This window comes from Protopterus annectens, chromosome 8.part0 (genome assembly GCF_019279795.1).
Source record: "Protopterus annectens isolate FY-2018-M chromosome 8.part0, PAN1.0, whole genome shotgun sequence".
In the NCBI taxonomy this organism is placed as follows: Eukaryota; Metazoa; Chordata; order Ceratodontiformes; family Protopteridae; genus Protopterus; species Protopterus annectens.
The window spans coordinates 619377118-619400758 of NC_056741.1; the positions used below are offsets into that span (position 1 = coordinate 619377118).

Sequence of the window (23641 nt, forward strand, 5' to 3'; positions counted from 1 at the left end):
TCATCAAAGAATTGGCAATGGAAAACAGAGTGGCCAGCCTGGGAGAAAGCTTAAGCTCCTCCGCAGGCATGGACTCGGAGACAGACGCTGAAAGCTCCTTGATCAGATCTCTCTGAAGCTGGGTAAAGTGAACTAAGTAATTTAATGACCACAGCACAAACGTGGCTGAAGAGTAAATGCACTTTCCAATCCTGTCCAACACTCTAGACTCCTTGTTAGGTGGATGGATATTGGCAGTCTCCTCTGCCAGTTCTTTTTTTTAGTGGCTGCCGCCACCACAATGGCATCAATTACGAGGCCCCTGCGCCAATGACTTCTATCAGCTGGTGGAGCCATGAACCTATCAGGGCACTTGGGAATGGTCTCAATGTTATCTGTTTCCTTCCATGCCCGGTGGGAAACCAAATCAACAAAGTCCTCCACTGGGAGGGGGCACAGAAGACGCACAGGGGCTCACCTTGAAAGCCTCCAAGAACACTGACTCCTCAGAAGGAGGAGGTTGGGCAGACCACCCACCTTTCTGCTTCAAGATTTCAAGAATGTCTCTGAAGGAGACATCATCGGGTGGGGATCGGGGACATCCTTCTCCCTCATCAAAGTCAGTGTCTTCGGTTAATGACTTCACCGAGGAGTCAATGTGCCTTCTTTTGCACGTCGCCTTCTGGGTGACTTCCTCAGTAGGGTACTCCGGAGAAGTATTGGAAGAAGGGGATTCCTCCTGGGCAGGGAGATCCTGAAGACTGCTCAGGAAGGGTTGACGCAGGACAGAATGAATGGGCTCAAGACCCCAACCCGAAGGGGGTGCAAGAATGGGTTGTAGGACTTGAGATTCTCCACCTCGGGAGAAAACCCTCTCCACTACTTGGAAGCCCAGTGAACCAGGAGAGGCCCTCTCCATCTCCCCCGAAGCCGAAGCAATGAAGGGCAGGTGGGCAGGACTCACATCAGATCTGTAATCTTCAGAGGGAATCGGATCTGAACTGTCAAGAACCGAGGTAACCAAGGGAAGGGATGGCTCCGACAAGGACAGAGCCGATCCCACTGCCCTGGACCTGGTGCCAACACCTCAGCTCCGAGTTTCGCTCTGCTCTGAGGGGATAGGAACTAGGCTGATTAGGAGCTTCATTGGTGTCGAGGAAGAAGGCTTTCCCAGCACTACACCCGACATACTCGGGAGTCGCAAAACCTGCAACTCTGAACCAGACAGTCAGATCAGAGAAGAAGTCCTGATGGTATGGCCCGGGTAGCTCACAGATCCAACAGCAGATGGAGCAGACACTACCCCCCCAATCTGAATCTGGACCTTAAGGAAGCTCCTCATCATCTTGTCCATATCTGCCTCGGACAAGCTTCTAGAAGACCTGGAAGCAGCCAATGAGGGAGGTGAGGAGTGTTTGGACTTTAAATAATGGCTTGGAGACTTGCTCCGAGCTCTCAGATCCAGAGCCGTAGGATATGGAACTGGAGCTGATGTAGAAGGAGGTGACAATGTTATTACCTCCCCTGGCTCCAAGGAGGCTAGTGGATCTGACAGGGTAGGCACTTTCTTTGGATCCAAGGGGGTCGGATCTGAAGTTTTCTTAGTTTTAGGCTTCGGCTCAAGAGAGTCTCTAGAAGAGGCAGGAAGAGACCTCTTTTTCTGCTTCTTTAGAAGAAGTAGAAGATGAAGCCACAGGCGAGGTATGAGCCTCAGGAGCTGAAGATGGAAGACCCCTTAAGATTAATTATTACGTCTAACCACAAGCACCCAGGAATTGAAGGATGCATGGACTTCACAATCCGCTTTCAAGTGCTCAGCACCCAAATATACGCACTCCTTGTGGGCATCTTGATTGGGGATCTTATGCCCAGAAGAAGTGCAGCGTTTGAACTCCAGGGAGGGTTTGTCAGCCATGAATCAACCAGACAACTGGCCCGAAAGCTGGTCAAAAAGAAACACTCTATAGTAAAGTGACACACTACTAAATATAACCAGCTGTAACTACTCCTTTTTTTAATTTTGTTTTTATATACAAAGACAAAAGGGATACAAAAGAAAAATTTAAATTAAAAATTAGAAGTGCCTAACTATAGAGAACCACAATCACATACACACACACACAAATAAACTAACTGAGAAGAGAGAGGATGTCACTTACAGAGCCAAAGAGAGAAGAAAACGAAAGGACAAAGAGAAACAAATTGTACTTGGCAATCAAACTAGCGACTACAGCTCGAGAGCACAGAGATCCACATCTGGACGCTGAAGTGGCAAACGAGATCTGGTGTGCTTGGGTGGGTGTAGTGCATTACGGTTAAGAGGGAGGAGCTCTACAGTCGGATCCACATCTGCAGAATGTGGCCGAGCTGAATCCGAGGATCAGATCTGAGACCCTATCGTGAGGAGGAATGAAGAGGACATCAGATACAAAAGTTATGTACAGACCATAACTAAGCCTCTATGTTGTCCATTTTCATTCTTCCTCAACAAATGGGTTCAGATCTGACCCTTGGATCTGACTCAGCCACTTTCTTTAGATTCTAGGATCTGACTCTACCCATAATGCCCCTGACTACTGTGTTACCTCAAAATCGAGTTTGCTGCTATTATACACTACGAATATAAAGTATTATAACCTAAACATGACAAAAGGGGGATAGTAGAAAGATCAGGAGCTCAAACAGGAACCATGACTCTATCAACAAATCTGTTAGGTCTCTTCCCAAAGACACAGACAGAGGGAAGGTGGGAGGGTAGTTGAGGAAGAATGAAAATTGACAACACGGATAAATAGTTATGGTGAGTACATAATTTTGCATCTGATGTTGTCATTTTCATTTATTTCTCAACAAATGGGACATAGTCCCCAGCTACGTTAACCTTGGGGGGCCCCTCATGGAAGGATGTTCCGGAGAACCACAGAACCAAATGCAGCTTTGTTTCTGGAAATGATATCCAATTTGTAAGGAGAAATAAAAGTGAAAGCATTAGACCACGTGGCAGCTGCAGAAATATCATCAATGGAAGCTATAGCCCAAAAAGTAGCATATGTAGCCACTGACCTAGCTGAATGAGCTTCTGGTCGTCTTGCCAAGGTTAAACCTCCTTTTGGCTAAAGTAGTTTTGAGACTGGTTTTCCCATCTTAGCACTAGAAAGAGACAAACAATTGATCAGTTTTCCTAAATTCTTAGTCCTGTGAAGGTAAAAGAGAAGTTGACTAAGTACATCTAAAAGATGAAGGGTATATTCTCCTTTATTGTCAAATTTGGGAAGGAAAACTGGTAAACTGATCACCTGATTCATGTTTCAGAGGCAACTTTTGGTAGAAAAGAAGGATTAGTATGTAGAGTAAGTTTATCTTTCTGAAAAATCAAATATGTTGGTTTCAAAGAGAGTTCTTGGGAGTTCAGATACTCGTCTTGCTGAAGTTAGGGCTACCAGAAAGACCATTTTCTAAGAAAGAAAGTTAAGGTCTACTTCAGCTGAAGGTTCAAAAGGTGAAAGCATCTAAGTCTGTAATACCAAAGTTAGGTCTCAAGGTGGAGTAGGGTCCGTAATTGTAGGTCTAAATAAAAATGTACCTTTAAGAAGGCCTTACATTACTCAGATGAAGCCAAAGGAGAAGGACTACCTCTGATGTGGTAGTTGGAGATGGCTGCTAACTGAACCCTGATGGTGTGGTGGAGAAACCTGTCCCGGTTTAAAGATGGAGGCAAGGAAATCTAAAACAGCAGGGAGTGGAGCACTGAAATGCTCTAACTCTCTCTCTGTGGAGCCCAAAAGGAAAACCTATTCCATTTACTCTTATAAATCTTCCTAGTGGAAGATGTGTGAGACAAAAAAAAAAGAATTTGGTGAACTAAGAAGGAAAGCCTGGAATGTCTATCCATCAGTGGAATTGGAGAAACCATGCGGTCAATTTGAGGCCTACAATGTTCAGATGAATCATCCCTGATGGGTGTGACAGGATGTCTGGACTGGGATCCAGTGTGCATGGAGGACATACTAGGCGAGACAATAGGAAGGGTAACCACACTTGCCAAGGCCAGAAGGGGTCAATAAGGATTACTTTACTCCTCAACCAGAGCGCTTTCTGAAGAAACTTGGGGATTAGATGCAGGGAAGGGTAAGCATAAAGAAGACAAGAGAGCCAAACGTGGAAATCCCACCCCTTCAATTATTTAAATTTATTGGCCATCCTACAGTATTTCATAGTACCAAAATACTAAAGTGACCACCCATTTCAATCCATCTTGCTGTTTTAAAAATAGTAACTCTCCACTAAACCTTAACTTTTTAAACAGGTAAAACTCAAGTTACCTACTTTCACATCTAACTTCTCTAGTACACACTGCAGAGTGCATTCTTTTCAATCTTACCTTTAAGCATCCCTGTGACTAGCACTTTCTCTAATACCTGCTGGAAAGCACTAGGAAGCCTTAAACTCATACAAACACTGAACTCTCCTTGTCAACAAGGAGAAATTAATAGTAGGCACTAAACAGCCTATAACTGCAAAGTACCTTGCTAAGGAAACAGCTCCTGTACTTTACAAATAAAAAAAAAAAAAGCCCCAAACCAGGCATGTCCAAGGGTCAGCTTCTGGTGATTTCTCCTGTCCACCTGCTGAATCTGGGCATACTGGGGCAATGCAGCAATTGCCTCATGTACACAGACAACCCTCTCCTCCTACCACCCAACACTACAACCTGTGAGAGATGCACTTACATAGCCAAAATGGAAGCAAAGCTCTCTCCACCCAAGATTGTGCTAAACAGTCAAGAGGAGAAGGTTAACACCCACACTACACCTCAAGCAACACATAGCCCTTCTAAACCCGCACCACCAACACCCACATATAGCAACACTAAATCCACATATGCAGAGGCCCTTAACTGTAACCTGCCCAAGCAACAAAGACCTCTGAAGCTGAAACGCAAACAAACACCAATCACAACCAATGTGTCACATAGTTCACAACACCAGTGTGCCACCCAGCAACAGCCCCTAAGGCAAGACAATGTACCTAACACTTTAGTCATAGGTGACTCTATAGTCCGGCACACTGATGTCCCTCTCACCAGGTTGAATAAGGAGAAAATTACAGTTAGCTGCCTGTCGGGTGCCAGGATCCGCCACATAACGCATGCACTCAAGTCACTCCACAACAAGTACAAATATGACTCTGTCATTGTCCATGTTGGAGTGAATGACTTGAGATGTACCTCCCTGGACTACATGAAGAGAGACATGGAAGAGCTCTCGGATCATGTGGCCCAGGCAGGTATGACCCTAGCCCTGAGTAGCATCCTGCCTTCACCCAGAATGATACCACAATATAAGGATAAAATGACTGCCTTCAACAATTGGCTAAGCTTATGGTGTCATTCAAAGGGGATCCAGTATCTGTCTGCCTGGGATGACATGATTGACAGACCACGATGCTTTGCCAGAGATGGTCTGCACCTGTCGCCCCTAGGATTCAGGTTAATGGCTAAGGCTCTTGCCACCCCTATAGTGCCTTTTATAGGCAAACTTCAAAGGACAAAACCACCACCGTAACAGGTACAAGCATGCAAAATCTGAAGGTAATGCTACTCAATGCTAGAAGTCTAAACCTCAAAATGCACTCTCTCGAGGCACTCCTAAAAATGGAGGACATCGATATCTGTGCAGTAACGGAGACCTGGTTCAAGGCTCCAGAGAGCACCCCTGCAATACCAGGCTACAATTCTTACCACACTTTTCGGCCACCAAACCAGGACCGAAACACTAAAGGTGGAGGAGTGTCAATATTCACCAAGGATATTCACACCACCAGGCTAGTTGGCCAACACAATGTGTCTGAAATTCTCCAAGTGCAACTAACACTAGGTAAGACTGCAATCCAAATTGTAGCTTGCTACAGATCCCCCACCATACCCCAAGATTCTCACTACACCTTTCTAAACATACTGGAAAATATTAAGATAGAACCAAACACCCTAATACTGGGTGATTTTAACTACCCTGTCATTAACTGGGAAAACTACTCATGTCCCAACACCTTTGCGCAACGGTTCTTGGAATTCATAAATTCCAACGCCCTGGATCCATAGTCCCACCAGGGGCTCCAATATCCTAGACCTGGTCATTACCAACATGGGAAATCAATGCTCCACACCTATGGTCACCCCCTCGTTAGTCAGGTCTGACCATAAGCTAATCACCCTTAACATCCACATCCCACCCCCACCCCCCAGTAAAGAAACCACCATAAAAAACTTCTCCAAAGCCAACTTCATGCTACTCAAGTCAGAAGTGACAAACTTCATGACACCCATGCAGACGGGAACTGAAAGTTCAACTGCTGAATCCTACACTAAGGCACTGTACGAGCACATCCACTCATGCATGAATCGTGCCATCCCAAATAGAACCAAAATGCTCTCATCCAAAAAGGAAGCCAATCTGGTGGTCCCCTGCCATAAACAAACTTTACAACAAAAGGAAGAAACTTTTGCAGAAAAGAGGAAAATTCCAGGATGCAAAAAACTCCTTTACTAGCCTCAGTAAGAAACTGAGATGCCTCATAAAATCCTCCAAAGCTAGTTACGAAAATAAAATTGCCAAAGATTCCAAAGACAACCACAAAGCATTCTATAACTATGTCAAGAATCTAAATGGCAATGCTCAGATCTGCTCTGAGCTAAAACAGAATGGCATTAAATATACTGATCCGAAGGATAATCGATTCAGTGCCAACTTCACCCCCCTCTCACCCCCTAAATGGCCAATCTCAATACCGTAAGATTGCCAAATTCCAGTAATAATGGCCACACAGGTACAAAACGCACTCTCTAAAGCCAAGAACACAGCATCCATGGGACCAGATGACATCCCAGGCTGTGTACTACATGAACTACAATATGAACTGGCACCTCACCTAAGTGTCATGTTTAATCATAGCCTCACCTCAGGTTTCATGCCACTGAGTGGCGCAGAGCTACAGTTATCCCAATCCACAAGGGGGGATCCACCTTGGATCCCGGAAACTACCGTCCCATCAGTCTGACAAGCCTCATCTGCAAGGCCATGGAGCGTATTATCATGGAACTTATAAACAAAGACATTGGCAACCTTCAAACACTGGACCCCACCCAGTTTGGGTTTGTGAAGGGCCGATCTTGTCTCCTGAACCTGATTGACTTCTTTGAATCAGTCTCCAGAGCCATGGACAAGGGTAAGGTGGTCCACACAGCCTATCTAGACCTTGCCATGGCCTTTGACACAATCCCCCACTCTGGAATCATAGATAAACTTACTAAGTTGGGCATTAATCCCTATGTCACCCAATGGGTTGCTAAATGGCATACTGATAGAACCCACACTGTAAAAGTAGAGGACTCCAAATCCAGCTCCAGACAAGTGACAAGTGAAGTACCTCAGGGTTCAGCCCTGGGGCCGCTCTTGTTTGGCATCTACTTCTCTGAAGTACAGGTCAACATTAAGGGACTCTGGCTAACAAAGTTTGCAGATGACTGCAAACTGGGAGCAATTATTGAATCCCCAAATGATGTGGATACTCTACAAAAGGGCCTTACAGAAACAGATGCTTGGTGCCAGAGCCATGGGCTCAAGCTCAATGCCAAGAAATGTATTGTTATCCCCTTTGGGAAAAAACATGTATCCATGAATTACCATATAGGTGGCAGTACACTAAACACAGAAAGTGTGATAAGAGACTTAGGGACACAGGTGGACAGTGGTCTCACCTTCGATAACCACATCGCCACAACAGTCAGGAAATCCTTCTATGTGGCACACCTCATCACAAAGGGATTTTCATCCAGAAAAAAGGAGGTCATTGTCCCACTGTACTCATCCCTCATTAGACCCATTATAGAATACAACACCCAATTTGATATGTACCTCTCAAGACATCTGCAATAATTGGAAAGGCCTCAGAAATACCTCACTAAAAGAATCACAGGCCTAAAGCAGATGCCCTACGCTGACCGCCTTAAAAAAACTCCAGCTATACTCTGTTGCATATCGTCTACTCAGAGGCGATCTCTGCTTAACATACAAGGCCATGTCAAACCCAGAGCTGTTGGACATGCTACACTTAAAGAAATCCCAATCCCTCAGAGCTACATGCTCCAGGGATCTAAACCTTGTCATCAAAATAAACAAAACATGCTGGAGGAATAGGTTCCTGACCCAGAGACTCCCCAGACTCTGGAATAGATTGCCCATACATGTCAAGCAGAGTGCCTCTTTGGACCTCTTCAAGAGGAACCTTGACGATTGGATGGGAGAAAGGAAATTCACTCCAGGGATCACGTCAGTCGCCCTGCTAGACAGGGGTCCAGGAAAGTAAATAATGTGGGAAGAAATAGCCAGGGAATTGTTATGGCTAGGCTTGTATAGGCCCTAGGGCTGATAGCCTAGTACCAACGTATGAACCTATGAACCTATGATCTACAGCATCTCTCAATGAAAATACCTGAATGGGAATTAGGGCAAAGAACTTGCTGCATTTATTATTGAGGGGAGTGGCGAACAGATCACAGCACAGTTCACACTATTTGTAGAAGATCATACTTGCCACTGATTGACTGAGAGCCCACTTGTGAGGCGTCAAGATGGTCCTACTGAGCTTGTCCACTAAGATGTTGGATTTCCCTGGTATGTGCATCGCTACAAGAAAGTGGTTGGAGGAGACTGCCCACTGCAAAACTCTCACTGCTTCCCAGTACGGGGATAGAATCTGGTTTCCCCGTTTGTTGATGTATCAGATTACTGACACGTCCGTTTAAAAAGCAATAGTTCCTAGTGGAAGAGGGCTCTGAAAAGCCTGCAATGCTAGAAGCACCACTCTCATCGCCAGGACATTTATATGCAAATTGGTCTCTTCTGGGGATCATGCACCTTAAAGAGTCCATCCCAAATGGGAGGTGTCTGTGGTCAACATGGTATTTGGGTAGGAAGAACAAATGGATACCCTTGACAAATTTCTTTAGAGTGCACCCACATTAGCAGGTATTTTCTGCAAACCTGAGATAATTTTTATCGGATGTCATAAGGATGTTGATGAAAAGACCACTGTACTGCTAGAGTCCACTGACGAATTCTCATATGAAGATGAGCAGTGGGTATTACAGTTATTGCCACAGCCATCAACTCTAGGGCTTTGAGCATCATTTTTTTCTGGGGGAATGAGGTGAGAAAGAGCCTGTCTGACATGGAATTTTAAAGTAAGAACTCTGTTTTGAGAGCAGCAGAGCTAGACATTGACTGTGTCCAGACAAGCCCCTATAAACTGCAAGACTTGAACTGGTTGAAATTGTGACTTGGTCAGATTGATCTAATTCCCAGAGAGTGGGATAACTGAAGTAAGTAATCCCCAGCTCTTTCCAGCTGTCTTGTCAGTATGGTAAGGAGCCAGTCATCTAGGTAAGGAAACACTCTGAATTCTAACAGTCTTAGAAGAACTACCACTGCCATGCATTTGGTAAACACCCTGGGGGCTGTGTTGAGACCGATGGGCAGGGGCTATGCACTGATGATGAGTGGCTCCCAGCCGGAAGTGTAGGTATCTTTGACTGCATCTGCTCATTTTGATGTGATAGTATGCATCTTGAAGATCTATAGAGCACATCCAGTCATCCTTCTGCAATGGAGGCAGAATGGACTGAACTATGACCATCCAGAATTTGGAATTCTTTACAAACTGTTTCAGATAACTGAGACCCAAAATAGTTCTCAGGTCCCCTGTTTTCTTTGGCAATAAAAAGACCCTTGAGCAAATTCTGGATCCTCTTTGGTCTAGAGGACCTCTTGGATGACTTTTGTCCAGCAGCTTTTGAATTTCTAGGGCTGCTGACTACCTCTGATTGGGTGGACCATGAGGGAGACATTTTCTTTTCTTCTGAGGGAGTTGTAAAAGGGGATTAAGTATCCTCTGGATAAGATTCTCTGCACCCAAGAATCTTTTGTGATGGCTATCTAGGCTTTTAGGGCCAAGGACAAACTCCTCACTACTGCCTCCAGAGAGGGACAGTCGGGTAACCTTTCAAGAGCGATGAAAGGATCTGTCTGAGAAGGATTCCCAAGACCCTTGATTCTCTGGACCCCCTCTGCCACGTGGGCGTTGGTGTCTGGTGTAGCTATTCCCCCCTCTGCCTCTGGGGGAAAAGTCTTCACGTAACACCTGGAAAGGTTCTTGAGATTTCCGGACCACAACTTTTTACCACAGTGTTGATTCTTAAAAATGGGTCTCTGCACGGTAGAAAAGCAGATAGCCATGGCAGACAAGGTCTTTCCGTCCTTCTCACTGTGGAAGAGTGTCTCTAACTGTTGGCCCAAACAAAGAAGATCCATCAAAAAAAGTGCTGATGAATGATGCCTTGAAGGGCTCCACAAAATCGACAACTGCATCCAGGCATGCCTATACAATTGTGTGCAGAGCTCATTGTAAATGGAGTCATCTATACTGTTCCAGAAGATAAAGAAAATCTCCTGGCTGATGAATTCAGCTCCAACTTTACCCCTCTCTCCCCCTCAACCTTCCCTCAGGAAATATCATCAAATATAACTCTCCTACTATCAGTAGGGAACAGGTCCTTAATGCTCTCTCCAAGATCAAGAACACTGCATCAATTGGCCCAGACAATATCCCAGGATGCCTTCTAAATAGCATGACCTATCAGGGCCTCTGGAATTACTATTCTACTCTAGCCCCCAAAGAGGCTTTGTGCCTCATGAATGGAGAAAGGCAACAGTCATCCCTCTGCACAAAGGTGCTCCATCTACAGACCCATAAGTCTGACTAGTCTTGTATGTAAAGCCATGGAAAGAGTTATCATGGAGATGATCAAAAGAGATACAGTAATCCTCCAGACACTGGACCCAACCCAGTTTGGTTTCATCAAGGGCAGATAATGCCTACTGAAACTGGTGGACTTCTTTGAGAAGGTCACCGAAGCAACAGATAAGGACAAATCATTCACACTGCCTACCTTGACCTAGGCAAGGCATTTGACATAATACCCTATTCGGGCATTGTTGGCAAACTCAGAAGGTTAGGTACAAATTCGTATGTCAACCGTGGATAGCCATCTGGCTCACAGCTAGGACCCAGGAAGATAGAATTGGGGAGTCCATATCTACAAAGAGGCCAGTCATAAGTGGACTCCCTCATGGATCAGTCCCTGGATCGCTGCTTTTTGGCAATTACTTCTGAGAAGTCATGGCCAATGTCAGTGGTCTCTAGCTGACTAAATTTGCAGAGGATTGCAAATTAGGAGCTGCCGTTGAATCCCACAATGACACCAATGTTCTCCAGGAGGGGCTGACAAAGACAAACAACTGGGATCAGAGCCATGGACTACAATTAAATGCCAAGAAATACATAATAGTATCCTGCGGGAAGTCATCCACCACTGGTAACTATCATATTGACAAAACAACCGTTACAGCTGACCCAGTAGTCAGGGACTTAGGGGCACACATAGATAGTAATTTAGCCTTTGACCATCACTTGTCTAGATTAGTGAGGAAATCAACTATGTTGCGCAACTAATAAACAAAGGTATTTTATTTTTATTTATTTATTTTATTTAACATTTGTTGACCGGGAAAGTCTGACTAGGTTCCACAGATCCTGTTTTCAGCGAAGGCCCGGGGAGAAATGCTCCAGAAGCATGTCTTTAGAATGTGGGAGGAAACTGGAGTACACGGAGGAAACCCATGCGAACGCAGGGAGAACATGCAAACTCCGCACAGAAGGCACCCCAGCCGAGAATCGAACCAGAGAACCTCTTGCTGTGAGGCGACAGCATTAACCGCTGCACCACTGCGCCGCCCATGGCATCTAAGTCCAAGGAAGACATTGTTCCACTGTATTCAGCATTCATCAGTCCTATCACTGAATACAATGCCCCCCCCCTTTGGTATGTACCTAACCAGGCATATCCAACAATTGGAACGTCCACAGAGATTCCTCACTAAAAGAACACAGGGCTTACGTAAAATGTCCCATGCAGCCCACCCAAAGGCTCTATCCCTGTATTGTTTCCTATAGGCTTTTGAAGGGAGAGATTTATGCCTAACATACAGGGCATTGTCAGACCCCACTCTGATGGACCTCCTGCATATCTGCACAACAAACAGCACCAGAATTACCCATTCTAAAGACTTAAATCTTGCCTGTGTGATATAAATAGGACCTGCTGGACAGACAGGTATGTATCCCAGAAATTACCCTGTCTCTGGAACAGGCTCCCCTCCCCATTCATGTGAAGCAGAGTTCCTCCCTAACCTAATTCAAGTGCAGCCTGGACTGTTGGATGGGGAACAGGAAATTCATCTCTGGTTTGGCATCTAAGTCTTAAATGGACACAGGCAACTTGTAAATGGTTCATCTCCTAGGCCCTAGCTTGTAAATGTTCCATCTCCCAAGCCCCTGCTTATACTTATCAAGGGTATCAGAACTTTAGAGATTTGGGATGCATGGCTAGGTTTAAAAAGGCACTTGTTGTCGTTAGCCTAGTAAACACCTATAAACCTATCAAATTCTCACCACTCAACTTCAAATCACACATTCCATAGTACACAAAACATCTGCCTGCACATCCCTCTTTTCCATCATCTCCCAATACACATCCACTGAGAAGCTCGGACCAACAATTCCACATATACAGACTCAACAAGAACATATGCAAACTCCTCTACAATCATTCTATCTCCACAGCTTGGAACAAACTCTGCTTTGCTTTTAGAACTATAACTAACTGTTATCTTTAAAAAAAAAACTCAAATCCTTCCTCCTAAGCTCATGAATCTGCCCCTGCCAAGATCCCACTTAATTTTTTCATTCTCCCTCTTACCCCTACTTTTTTTCCCTTACCCTCTTTCTTTCTGGTCCTTCTTATAGGGTCTTATCCTTGGACCACTGTAACCATGGTACATCACAATGCAAAAGTGATCTTTGTAAATATGTAAATATCTTGTAACTCTAAACTTTTAACCTCTTGTTCAAATGTCTTTTATATACATTGTAAGTCTTACAACTTATTACTCATGTTGTTTTAGTAATCCTGTATCACTTTGCTTCCTATATGTTTCAAACATGTTTATACATTAATGTACAAGAGCTTTTCTCCACTGGTTTCCACTGAAAATGGGCCCCCAGGCTCAGCTGGACCAACCTGGTTAACAAATGTTAAATACATAAATAAATATATTTTAAAATAAACAGAATACACTTAGCTCATCAGTGAACCTCACACTGGGCAAAGCAGCACATTATGAAAAAAGAGAAAGGAATCAAAAAGCATTCAAAGTTCACTTCAGAAAAATCTACTCTTCTTTTAGTACAGCATTAACTAAGGCAGATGCCAAAAATATTATATACTACTGGGGAGCTGCACTGAGATACAAAATCTGCATGCCATTGTTCACAACAATACAGAAAAGTCTTCACAGATGCTACCACGTAACAGTGCACACCAAGCAGCACTAATGGCATGCTCTCCCAAGCAGGAACCCCAGATCAAACACTGACAGGCAGAGTAAAACATCAGTTACTAAATGGAATACTGAGCCACAAATGGGTGTTTTATACTTTGCATCTGGTAGTAACTACTGGAACAAATGGTTACTAATTGAACATGGAGGAAGAAGTGTTCCATACTTTGTATCTTGTAGACACTGAAGATATCCTTTGTTAAAGGAAGAAAGAAAAAAAGAAAGAAAAAACATCATTCATTTAGCCTGCTTTCCAGCCAGCACTCATGTTTGAGAATGAAGGGTAGAAGGACGTAGCACCTACTTTCAATACGTAAATGACAGCTACCTCTCAACCTCCAAAGCATTAAAATCAAACATTGGGCTTCAAAAGTCAGAGCCAAGGGTCAGAAAGAGAACACTTTCTTCTTTTTCACAACAGAAGTTTTTATATATATCAGACCCAACAGAGTTAGTAAAATATTTGTAAAAGTTGTATAGGTTTAGACTATGTCAAAAGTAGGTACCCACAAACAAGTCTGACTTTATGAGAAACATTATAAATCTAGGAGGAGCAAGTCTAAATCTTAGGGTCAGAAATCATTGAGCTATGCCTAAATCATGGCAGCTGAGTGGTATGAATGCAAGAGATTACTCAATGTAGGACACAAACAGGTCACCATTATATTAGCCTTTACCTGGTAAACGATGTTTTTGACACATGGCAAAGGCAAGCCCTGGTAGTTGGATTTGATGATCCATTTCAACAGCTGATGACCAAGAACTTCCAATACCATACAAACATCTGAAGTTTAAGTTAAGGAACAGTTACAGATTGAAAACAAACAAAAACACACTCCATAGCTGTCTCACTCTAAAACTAAGCATTATTTTAATCATAACCTAAATCTCAATTATAAACCAAGCCCAACTGCCAGTTCTAACCTTAAAGTCACAGACTTCTACAAGAAATGTATCACTGACATTCAACCATTTACATGAAACTTTCACTAAATTCAACACTCATACGGATGACATTTTTACAAATTAACTTAACCAAGCTATTTAACAAATGGCATTTGAAAAATTATATACTACTCTCAGATTATGCAGATAAAGTAACTGTCATTTACCAATGGTGGTGACTGCTTTTCTAAAACCTATTTTCTTTCTTTTTTTTATTCCCACTGTTTAACTCCGTAAAATTATACATTAATTTCCCAGCAGCTGAAGGATATGAACTCCATTCACTCCTGAGATTTTGAAGTCATCAATGAGCTGTACAATGGTCTCCCTTTTTGGATCACTTGGGTCACTATCTCTCACCTACAGAAACAAGGCATAAAAAGATTAGTTAGGCAATGTTCTTTAGTTTCATGACAGACTAGTATGAAACATAAATTCACATTAACTTTCATTTAACATCAGCAATCACTGATAATGCAAAAACAAAACTAAACAAAAAATTAAATTATACCAAACCACAGAAAGAGAAGCCTTTTCAATGTTCTCTGATTAAATCTTGTGCAATTCAATCACATAGCCTTACCATACGATACAGACCCATTTTACCATCATTTTACCTACCCTCCAATTTCTGTACTGCATTACGGTTTACCAAGACAAATTAGGGAAGTAAAGGGCTTCTTATCTCCTCCCCATTGCTTTGGTTACAAAGAACAAATACGCTTCATAATCTCTGCACAGCAGTGCAAGTTTTCTGGGCATGAGATGCCTTAATATTATGGGGTGACCTTTATTTCCAGTTAAAAAAAAAAATACACGTCAGCCTATATTTCAACAGTGTAGTAATGAAGTTAGAGTGCTCAAACAGAACCTGTAAAGTACATAAGGACCTGCTTATGCTTGTAAATGTAAGACTTTACATATCGTAATGAAAACTGTTGTCATATGCCACTAATACTTCAGTGCTTTTAGTGCCAACAATATATTCTCTCCTCTGACAATGCAAAATTATTGCAGAAAAGCAAATTAAATAACAGAGACTTATAATTAAAGAACGTATTTCTAATGCTGCTAAAATATTAAATTAAGAGCCACTACAAAGGGAAAAAATGATTAAGTTAACTACATTAAACCTCTCGATGACAATTCAAGATAAGCTTCTTTGCTGACCTTAACGTTTAAGTGTTGTTTTTTTCTGGTACAATAAATTCTTAAGAAAAGCTGTTGTATTTAACACTAGGTTCATAGGTTCATAGCTGTGTACTAGGCTAATGGCCCTGGGGCCTTTACAAGCCTTGCCCATAGACATGCCCTGGCACTGTGCCGCCCGTCGTTAGTTCCTAGCGCCTCTATCAAGCAGAGCCACTACAGTGATCCCTGAGGTGAACTTTCTATTTCTCATCCAGCCATCAAGATTTCTCTTGAAGAGGGCTAGTGAAGTGCTCTGCTTGACATGTATGGGAAGTCTATTCCAGAGCATGAGTAGTCAATGGGTTATGAACTTGTCCCTCCAGCAAGTTCTGTTGATTGTGGTAATGAGGTTGAGGTCTCTACAGCATGTGGTACGGAGGGATTGGGATTTCTTTAGATGTAGCATTTCTAACATAGCTGGGTCAGAACTGGCTTTTTAAGTCAAGCAGAGAGCTCCTCCTAGTAGATGACATGAGACAGAGAATAGCTGCAGTTTTTTGAGTCTGTCCATGTAGGACATGTGTTTAAGGCCTAGGATCCTCTTCGTGAGGTACTTTTGTGGCCTCTCCAGGTGTTGTAGGTATCTAGTGAGGTACATGCTAAATGGGGCATTATACTCTATGATTGGTCTAATGAGGAAAGAGAGATACAAAATGATGACCTCTTTCTTCCTGGATGCAGAACCCTTAGTAATGAGATGTGCACACATAGAAGGACTTTCTGACCACAATGGTAATGTGGTGGTCAAAGGAGAGGTCGCTGTGAACCTGTGTCCCAAGATCGCTTATAAACTACGCAGTTTTATTCATATAAACTGGCCTAGCCTATCCTACTATTCACGTAAACTGTCCTATCCTACCCCTCCGTAAAATATATCAGTAGCCCAAAGGAAACATTTGGACCAAATATAACTAAGGAAAGGACATGATGAGGTGTGACTTACTGTTTGATAAGCACACACTCAATGTATAAGGTGAAAGATACTTCTGTCAGTGCCTTTAACACCGACGATGTGTTCACAGAGAATATGTCACTTCACAGATTGTTTCATTCCACTTAAAACTGGAATATAATAATAATAATAATAATAAAAATGATAATAATAGCAACAGCAGCAGTTCTTATTATCAACACCACAATTTGTTTACGGGGATAGTCCAACTAGGCACAAGGCCCTTTTCAGCAAGGGAGAAAAACTCCACACAAATTACATACATTATGTTTACAAAACTTTACAGTATGAAAGAGGAGCACAACTGTAATAAAAACATTAAAAATGGCAAACAGTTAATAGTTAGATGGCAACAAGTGCACGTTACAACACAGAGTAGGTAGTTTTACTATTAAAACAAACAGATAACTAAAATATGGTGAACATTAAGAACTGCTAAGTAAAGGGACTGCAGTGCAGAAATACCTTATTTGCATTGTACACATTCCAAACATGATTAAAGGCCTTAAATAATCAAACAATAGAGAACACAGTAAGATATGAGTAACAATCAACAACAAATAAGCAGAACAACTACAGTTCAGTATCCATTACTAACAATGGTTTCTAGGTTTAGGCTTACTTGCAATATTCACAGATAAGCAAGTAAACAAGTATAATGAACAGGAAGTGTAAGCAATACAAGTAATGTGGGGAGTACAAATATTGCCACTCAGGCTGTTGCTGTTATCATCACATGCATGCACAATTTTTTGTCTAAAGGTAGGGCTTACCAATAATATTTTATAGCTTTAGAATAACACAAAAAGTACAGTTGTGTACACTTACCATAAATGTAGATGTTCGAGTGTATTCACTGTTGCAGTCATTACATTTGGGTAATCTGCTGGCAGGTTGCCCTCAGTCGGCCTGAATTCCAAAGTCTTGGGTCCTGCGTCGGTTGCTGTCTTCTCTTCGATGACGTCAGGTCGTCAGGGGTATAAAACATGCAGCAGACGCCATTTTCTTTAGTTTTTCTTGCTCCCGATGTCAGGTGCCCCCAAAAAGGTAGCAAGAGTATATATATAAATATAATTATACATGCATCAATATAAACTTTACCTTCATCTACAAGCAAATACACCACATAGGTTGTAGAAGGTAGAGAAGGAAAGATAAACTTTAGAATGACAGGGGGATGGTGGGAGGGTAACCTGGACTGCAACAGTGAATACACTCGAACATCTACATTTATGGTAAGTGTACACAACTCTACTATATTCTTCGTGTTTCACTGTTGCAGTCATTACATTTGGGTAGAATCCCAAAGCTATGGTTGGGAGGCTGAAGCTAAACAGCATTAGGTGTGGCTAGAAGGCCCTGCAGCACTGCAGTGGCAAAGCCTGCCCTGGACTTAGAGCAGAGAGGCAAATGGCAATGCTTTGTAAAGGTGTGAACAGAACTCCAAGTAGCAGCCTCTAGAATGTCTTTGGTTGGTACTCCTCTGAGAAAGGCTGCTGAAGCAGCTGCAGCTCTGGTGGAATGAGACCTAATGCCCTTGGGCAAGGTTTACCATGGTGTAAGTAGCAGAAACGGATGCAGTGGCTTATCCACTTTGAAATTGTCTGCTTTGAAATAGCCTTGCCTTCTGATCCTGCAGTATATGTCACTAGTGATTGCTCAGTTTTTCTTAGTGCTTTAGTCCTGCTCGAGTAGAATCTTAGCTGTCTGTGTACGTCCAAGGAATGCAGAACTCTCATCCCTTTGTTCTGCGGATTTGGATAAAAAGTTGGCAGATGAATTGTTTGGTTAAGAGCCACACTGGAAACCACCTCAGGCATAAAAGTAGGATTTGTCCTCAGAGACACCCTATCTGGGTGAAATATGATAAAAGGCTCTACAGCCATGAGGGCCTGTAGCTCTGAAACTCTTCTTGCCGAAGTAATTTCTAGTAGCAGAGCTGTCTTCCATAAGACCTTTATGTCAGTGGTAGCAGCTGGTTCAAATGGAGGCAGGATGAGCTTTTCCAACACATAATTGAGGTCCCATGCAGGCAATGGTGATCTTCTAGGAGGCCTTAATTTTTTGGCTCCTCTAAGATACTGCTATAGTAAAGGATGAGAAAAGATTGGTGGCTCTGTATTGTAATGAGCTGAAATGGCAGAGGCATGGATTTTGATTGATGAGAAAGATAGGCCTTTGTCAAGCATCTCAGTTAAGTATTGTAAATTTTGAGGAATATGTGGTTCTGCTGTATCAGTTCCGTGTGCTTGATTCCAAGCACAGAATCTCTTCCATTTGTCAGCATAAGATTTTCTAGTACTAGGCCTTCTGGCTTCCAAAATGGACATCCATCACAGCTTCACTGAGAGGTGTCATCTGTATGATTACACGATTAACCATGCTGCCAGGTTCAGAGTCTGTAGTTGATTGTGCAGGATCTGATTGTTTTGCTGGGACAGTAGTTGTGGTCTCCGAGGCAAGGTCTAAGCTGGGTATTGAGACAAGTTCTTAAGGGTTGAGTACCAGTATTGGTGGGGCCAGTCCGGGGCAATTAATATAATCTTTGGCTTCTCTTGTCTGACTTTTAGGACAACCTTGGGTAGAAGAGGCAGAGGAGGAAAGGTGTAAACTGATAGGTTTTTCCAACTGAAGGACAGGGCGTCCACTTTCCATGCTGGTCTGTGATAAGTCCTTGTGTAGAATCTTTTCAACTGATAATTTTGAGGTGAGGCAAATAGATCTATGTCTGGGCTCCCCACTTCTCTGTTATTATGCTGAATACTTGTGGATTTAATTTCCACTCATGAGGATCTATAAGGTTTCTGCTTAAATCGTCTGCCAGAGTGTTTTGTTTTCCTGTCAGGAATTGAGCTTGAAGATGTATTTGGTAGGTCAAAGCTGTGTCCCACAGTGCCATGGCTAATCTGCAAAAGGGGTATGAGTGTGTGCCCCCTTGCTTATGTACCACATGACTGTGGTGTTGTCAATCTTTATCAGTAGTTGTCCTGGATAAAGTAAGTCCTTGAAGGCTGTTAGGGCATTTTGAACAGCTAGCATCTCTTTCTGGTTGATATGTAGATGCATTTGCTTTGGTCCCCATATGCCCTGAATGCATCTTCCTGCCATGTGGGCCCCCCAGGCATAATCTGATACGTCTGCTGTTAAGGGTTGGCTGGCAGGGGGTAGAGTGAAGGGCCGTCCCATGTTTTGGTGACAGGCCCTTGCCCGCCATACAAACTCCTGCTGCAGGCAGGGAATGAGAGGAATCATTGTTTCCAGACTGTGTGAATGTTGACTCCATAAACTTTTTAGGTACCATTGAAGTTTCCTCATATGCAGTCTTGCATATGGAATTAGCAGGATGCAGGATGCCATGAAGCCCAGAGCCTGCAGAATTTGTCTTGCTGAAGACTGGGTTTTTGTTGCCATCAGTTTGAAGTAAGTAGTCAGTTGCCTTTGTTTGTCTGGCGTGAGGTAAGCCATCTGGGCAGTTATATTCAAGCTTGCACCCAGGAATGTTATCTTTTGAGAGGGTACTAGTTGTGATTTCTTTTAGTTTATTGTGTACCCTAGGCATGTTAGAAGCCTTTTCACAAATGCCAGGTGTCAAAGAAGAGAGTGTCCTTGTTCTCTGCTTGAATGAGACAATCGTCCAAGTACAGATATATCTGTATACTTTGTCTGCAAAATGCAATTACTGGTGCCAGGCACTTTATAAAGACCCTGGGCGTAGTAGATAAGCCAAAGGGCAGTGCAGAGAATTGGTAATGCATTAAGCCAGCCTTGAATCTGAGGTATCTTCTGCACGACTGTCTTATTGGGACATGCAGGTATGCCTCATTTAGGTCTAAAGTCACCAGCCCAGCTTTCTTGCCAGGCATGGGCAGAGGCTGCTGCAAAGTCAGCATTTCGAATTTTGGAATGTCCAGGTATGTGTTCAAAATCGATAAATCCAGTATTGGCTGCCAGGCTTTGTCCTTTCTGGGCACCAAGAACAGTCTTGAGTAAAAACCTTGTCCTTTTTCCTATTCTGGTATTGCCTGAATAGCCCCCATATCCATGAGGGACATAACCTGTTTCTGTGCCACTGCCCATTGATTTTTTGGCAGTTATGGCCAACCATTTGCTATTGGCAGAGTGTGGAAATGGAATCTGTATCCCTGTGATACGATGTTTAGTACCCACTTGTCCTGGGTTATTAACTGCCAATTTTGAGCAAAAAGTGCTAATTTTCACCCTATGGGTGCTGCCAAAATATAAGTTCTTGGTGTAGGCAGAGGGAAGTCATCAGGATTGCTTTCTGTAGGTTTGTGCTTTATCTCCTCCAGATTTGGAGGTGGATACGCCCCATTGCTTTGACCTGTATGAGTTTTGCGCCTGGTATCTGGAACCCTTAGGGCATCTGGATTTGCCCCTTTGAGCTCTGTCTGACACAGGAAAGGACCAATTTTTTGTAGGCCAGTGTCTACTGAATCTAGGTGGCTGCACTTGCAAGAAATCTTTAACAGTTTGCATAGACTTAGCTTTGTCTTCCATTTTCTTTAAAACCTCTTCTGCCTTAATACCAAACAGAGAGTCACGCTGTAAAGGTACATCTAGCAATTTAGCTTTAACATGATCAGGCAAATTTTGTTCCTTTAACCAGGCATGCCTCCTAATCACAGATCCAGTAACTGCGGCCCTGCAGGAGGCCTCTAAAGAATCAAAACCACATTGTAAAGTATGCTTTCAAACTTGTTCAGCTGCATGCAATAATTCCTGCAATTCTTTATTTTCTGCACATTCTGAAATCAACATAATTTTCTGTTTCAGCAATCCCATAACATGTTGTTGGTACTTAAGCATATGAAATTGACAGTTTAAGGTCCTGATTGCCAAGGTTGCAGATGTATAAACCTTTTTTCCCCATCTGTCCAGTGCCCTTGAATCTCTGTCAGAGGGGGTAGGATTTTTTGCTGTTGAGGCCTTAACTACCTTTGGACCCTGTGAAATAGTTTCAGGATCAGCAACAGGGTTTCTAAATAAAAATTTATGTGAGTCAGGGACCCTGTAGTATCTGTCAGGCTTACAGAGAGCCGGAGGTAAGGAGTCAGGGGTCAGGCTTGACTCCGAAAACACATCATCCACAATGTCTAAAACAGGGGGAATGGCTAAAGGCTTGTGCTGAGGGAGAAGGAGGAAATCCCTGAGCCTCTTTTTTGATTCTGAGAAGTCTTGACTCTCCCATTGAAAATGCTCCCTCAAAGTATGCAAGGATTCTCAAAATGAATAATCCTCAGGAGGAGATGCAGATGGAATAGACTCCTCAGCATCAGAATCCTCATAGGGAGGTAAAGATAATTCCTGATCAGAAGAGGAATCAGAAGAAATAGAAACCTGATCTGAAGATTCATAATCAGTATCTTGGCTAGGCCTCTAGGTACCCCTGACCTAGGTAATAAGGTCTTCAGCCATTTTGATCATCTGATTTTTAGGCATAGAGGCCTGTGCACGTGGCTCAGGTGTCGTTTTTTTAGTTTTAGAAGTTGCTTTTGCCTTTGATTTTGCAGCTGTCGTCGGTTTGATATACAAATGTTGAGGTCTGAATACACCCTCATTAGCCAGTGCCTGCTCAGTGGGGCTCTGGACCCATCCGAGGGAGATACATCCGTTGTTCCAATACCTTGAGAATCTTGCGGCATGCCGGACTCCACATGGGTGTCGGTAGAGGCCTGCGAATCGAAGGTAGCGGGTATCAGAGGCTGCGAAAGTGCCTCCCTGAGTACCGGCGACTGGCTTAGGAGAATTTTCGTCGTCGGTTTTGGATCTCGACTGCTTCTCTGTCCTTTTCTTTGCGTTTTTTATGTACTCGGGTAGTCAGATTGCTATCCAACGAACATTTCTGGGTAGTTAAATCAGTTTCCAAAATACTTTGATGCAAAAATATACAGACGCTTAATAGTGCATTGGTTAAATCTAGCACAAAACCGACAGCCAAGCACGTTGTGATCAGGGCCTAGGCAAGAAATGCAGTATAAATGGAAATCCTTATGAGGTATTTGCTTCTCAAAAGTAATACAATTATTATCTTTTTCCTGACATCAGTAAAAAGCAAGAAAAAAAGTTTCCCCAACGGGGTACTTAGCTTCAGTGAAGACTTCGGTTCTGAAACTCAAACTCGAATATTTCAGTAGTTGGCCGACCAGCACTTGCGAAATGCTTCTGCTTCGGGCACCACGTGGCAAGAAAGACTAAAGAAAATGGCGTCGGCTGCATGTTTTATACTCTTGACGAACTGACATCGAAGAGAAGACAGCAACCGACGCTGGACCCAAGACTTTGGAATTCAGGCCGACTGAGGGCAACCTGCCAGCAGATTACCCAAATGTAATGACTGCAACAGTGAAACACGAAGAAAATCACTACACTGAGCTCCGATGATATGTTGTCAACAGTCATGCTGGACAGACATCATAAAAGGAAATGTCCACGTCACATGCAAGTCCACTTGCAGTATGACACCTGCATCTCATTTCTACTTCTCTTGGCAGCATTATATGTGAATAAGATAAGGAGTATCACACAATTGACTTCTAAGATGGCTGCACATCGAGTAACAGCTTAATTTCAGCTCTCCCAAAGTGAAAACAGAAACTCAGAAAAGAGAGCCAGTGAACTCAAATTTCTGGGTAAATTTCAGTAACTAGCTATTAAGTGCACTGCTTGGATGCCACCAAAAAACTAAATTCAGAGAACCTGAAAGAAAATCAATCACAAAAGGTGAGGAAAAAACACTAACTGGAAAGAATTTTGCAGCTGTTCAGCAAAAACCAGTGCAATCTTCAGCTTTGGTGCAAGACATGACTTCTGGTAACCTAGAGGAAAAAATAAGTCAAATGTACACAGAGCTGATTAAAATAAAATAAACACTGAAGGACTATATAAACTCAAATAACAAAAGGCTGGAAGAAATGGAGGAAGCTTTAAAAACATATTCAGATGAGGTGATAACACTGCAAAAATCAGAGGTCAAAATGAAGAAAAGGCTGGATGAATACGAGACTGCTCAAGAAAAGATGTTTAAAAAAATAATAGAATT

At 42.9% G+C, this 23641-nt stretch overlaps 1 protein-coding gene across 1 annotated transcript in view; it reads right to left on the reverse strand.

Annotated features, from left to right (window-relative positions):
* SRPK3 (SRSF protein kinase 3) overlaps positions 1-23641 on the reverse strand; it is a 2415720-nt gene that overhangs the window by 1543543 nt on the left and 848536 nt on the right. The window contains exons 6-7 of the mRNA XM_044080110.1: positions 14711-14798; positions 14171-14277 (exon numbers count right to left, since the gene is read on the reverse strand). Of these exons, the coding sequence (XP_043936045.1) occupies positions 14171-14277; positions 14711-14798 (195 nt within the window). The remainder of the gene's footprint in view (positions 1-14170; positions 14278-14710; positions 14799-23641) is intronic.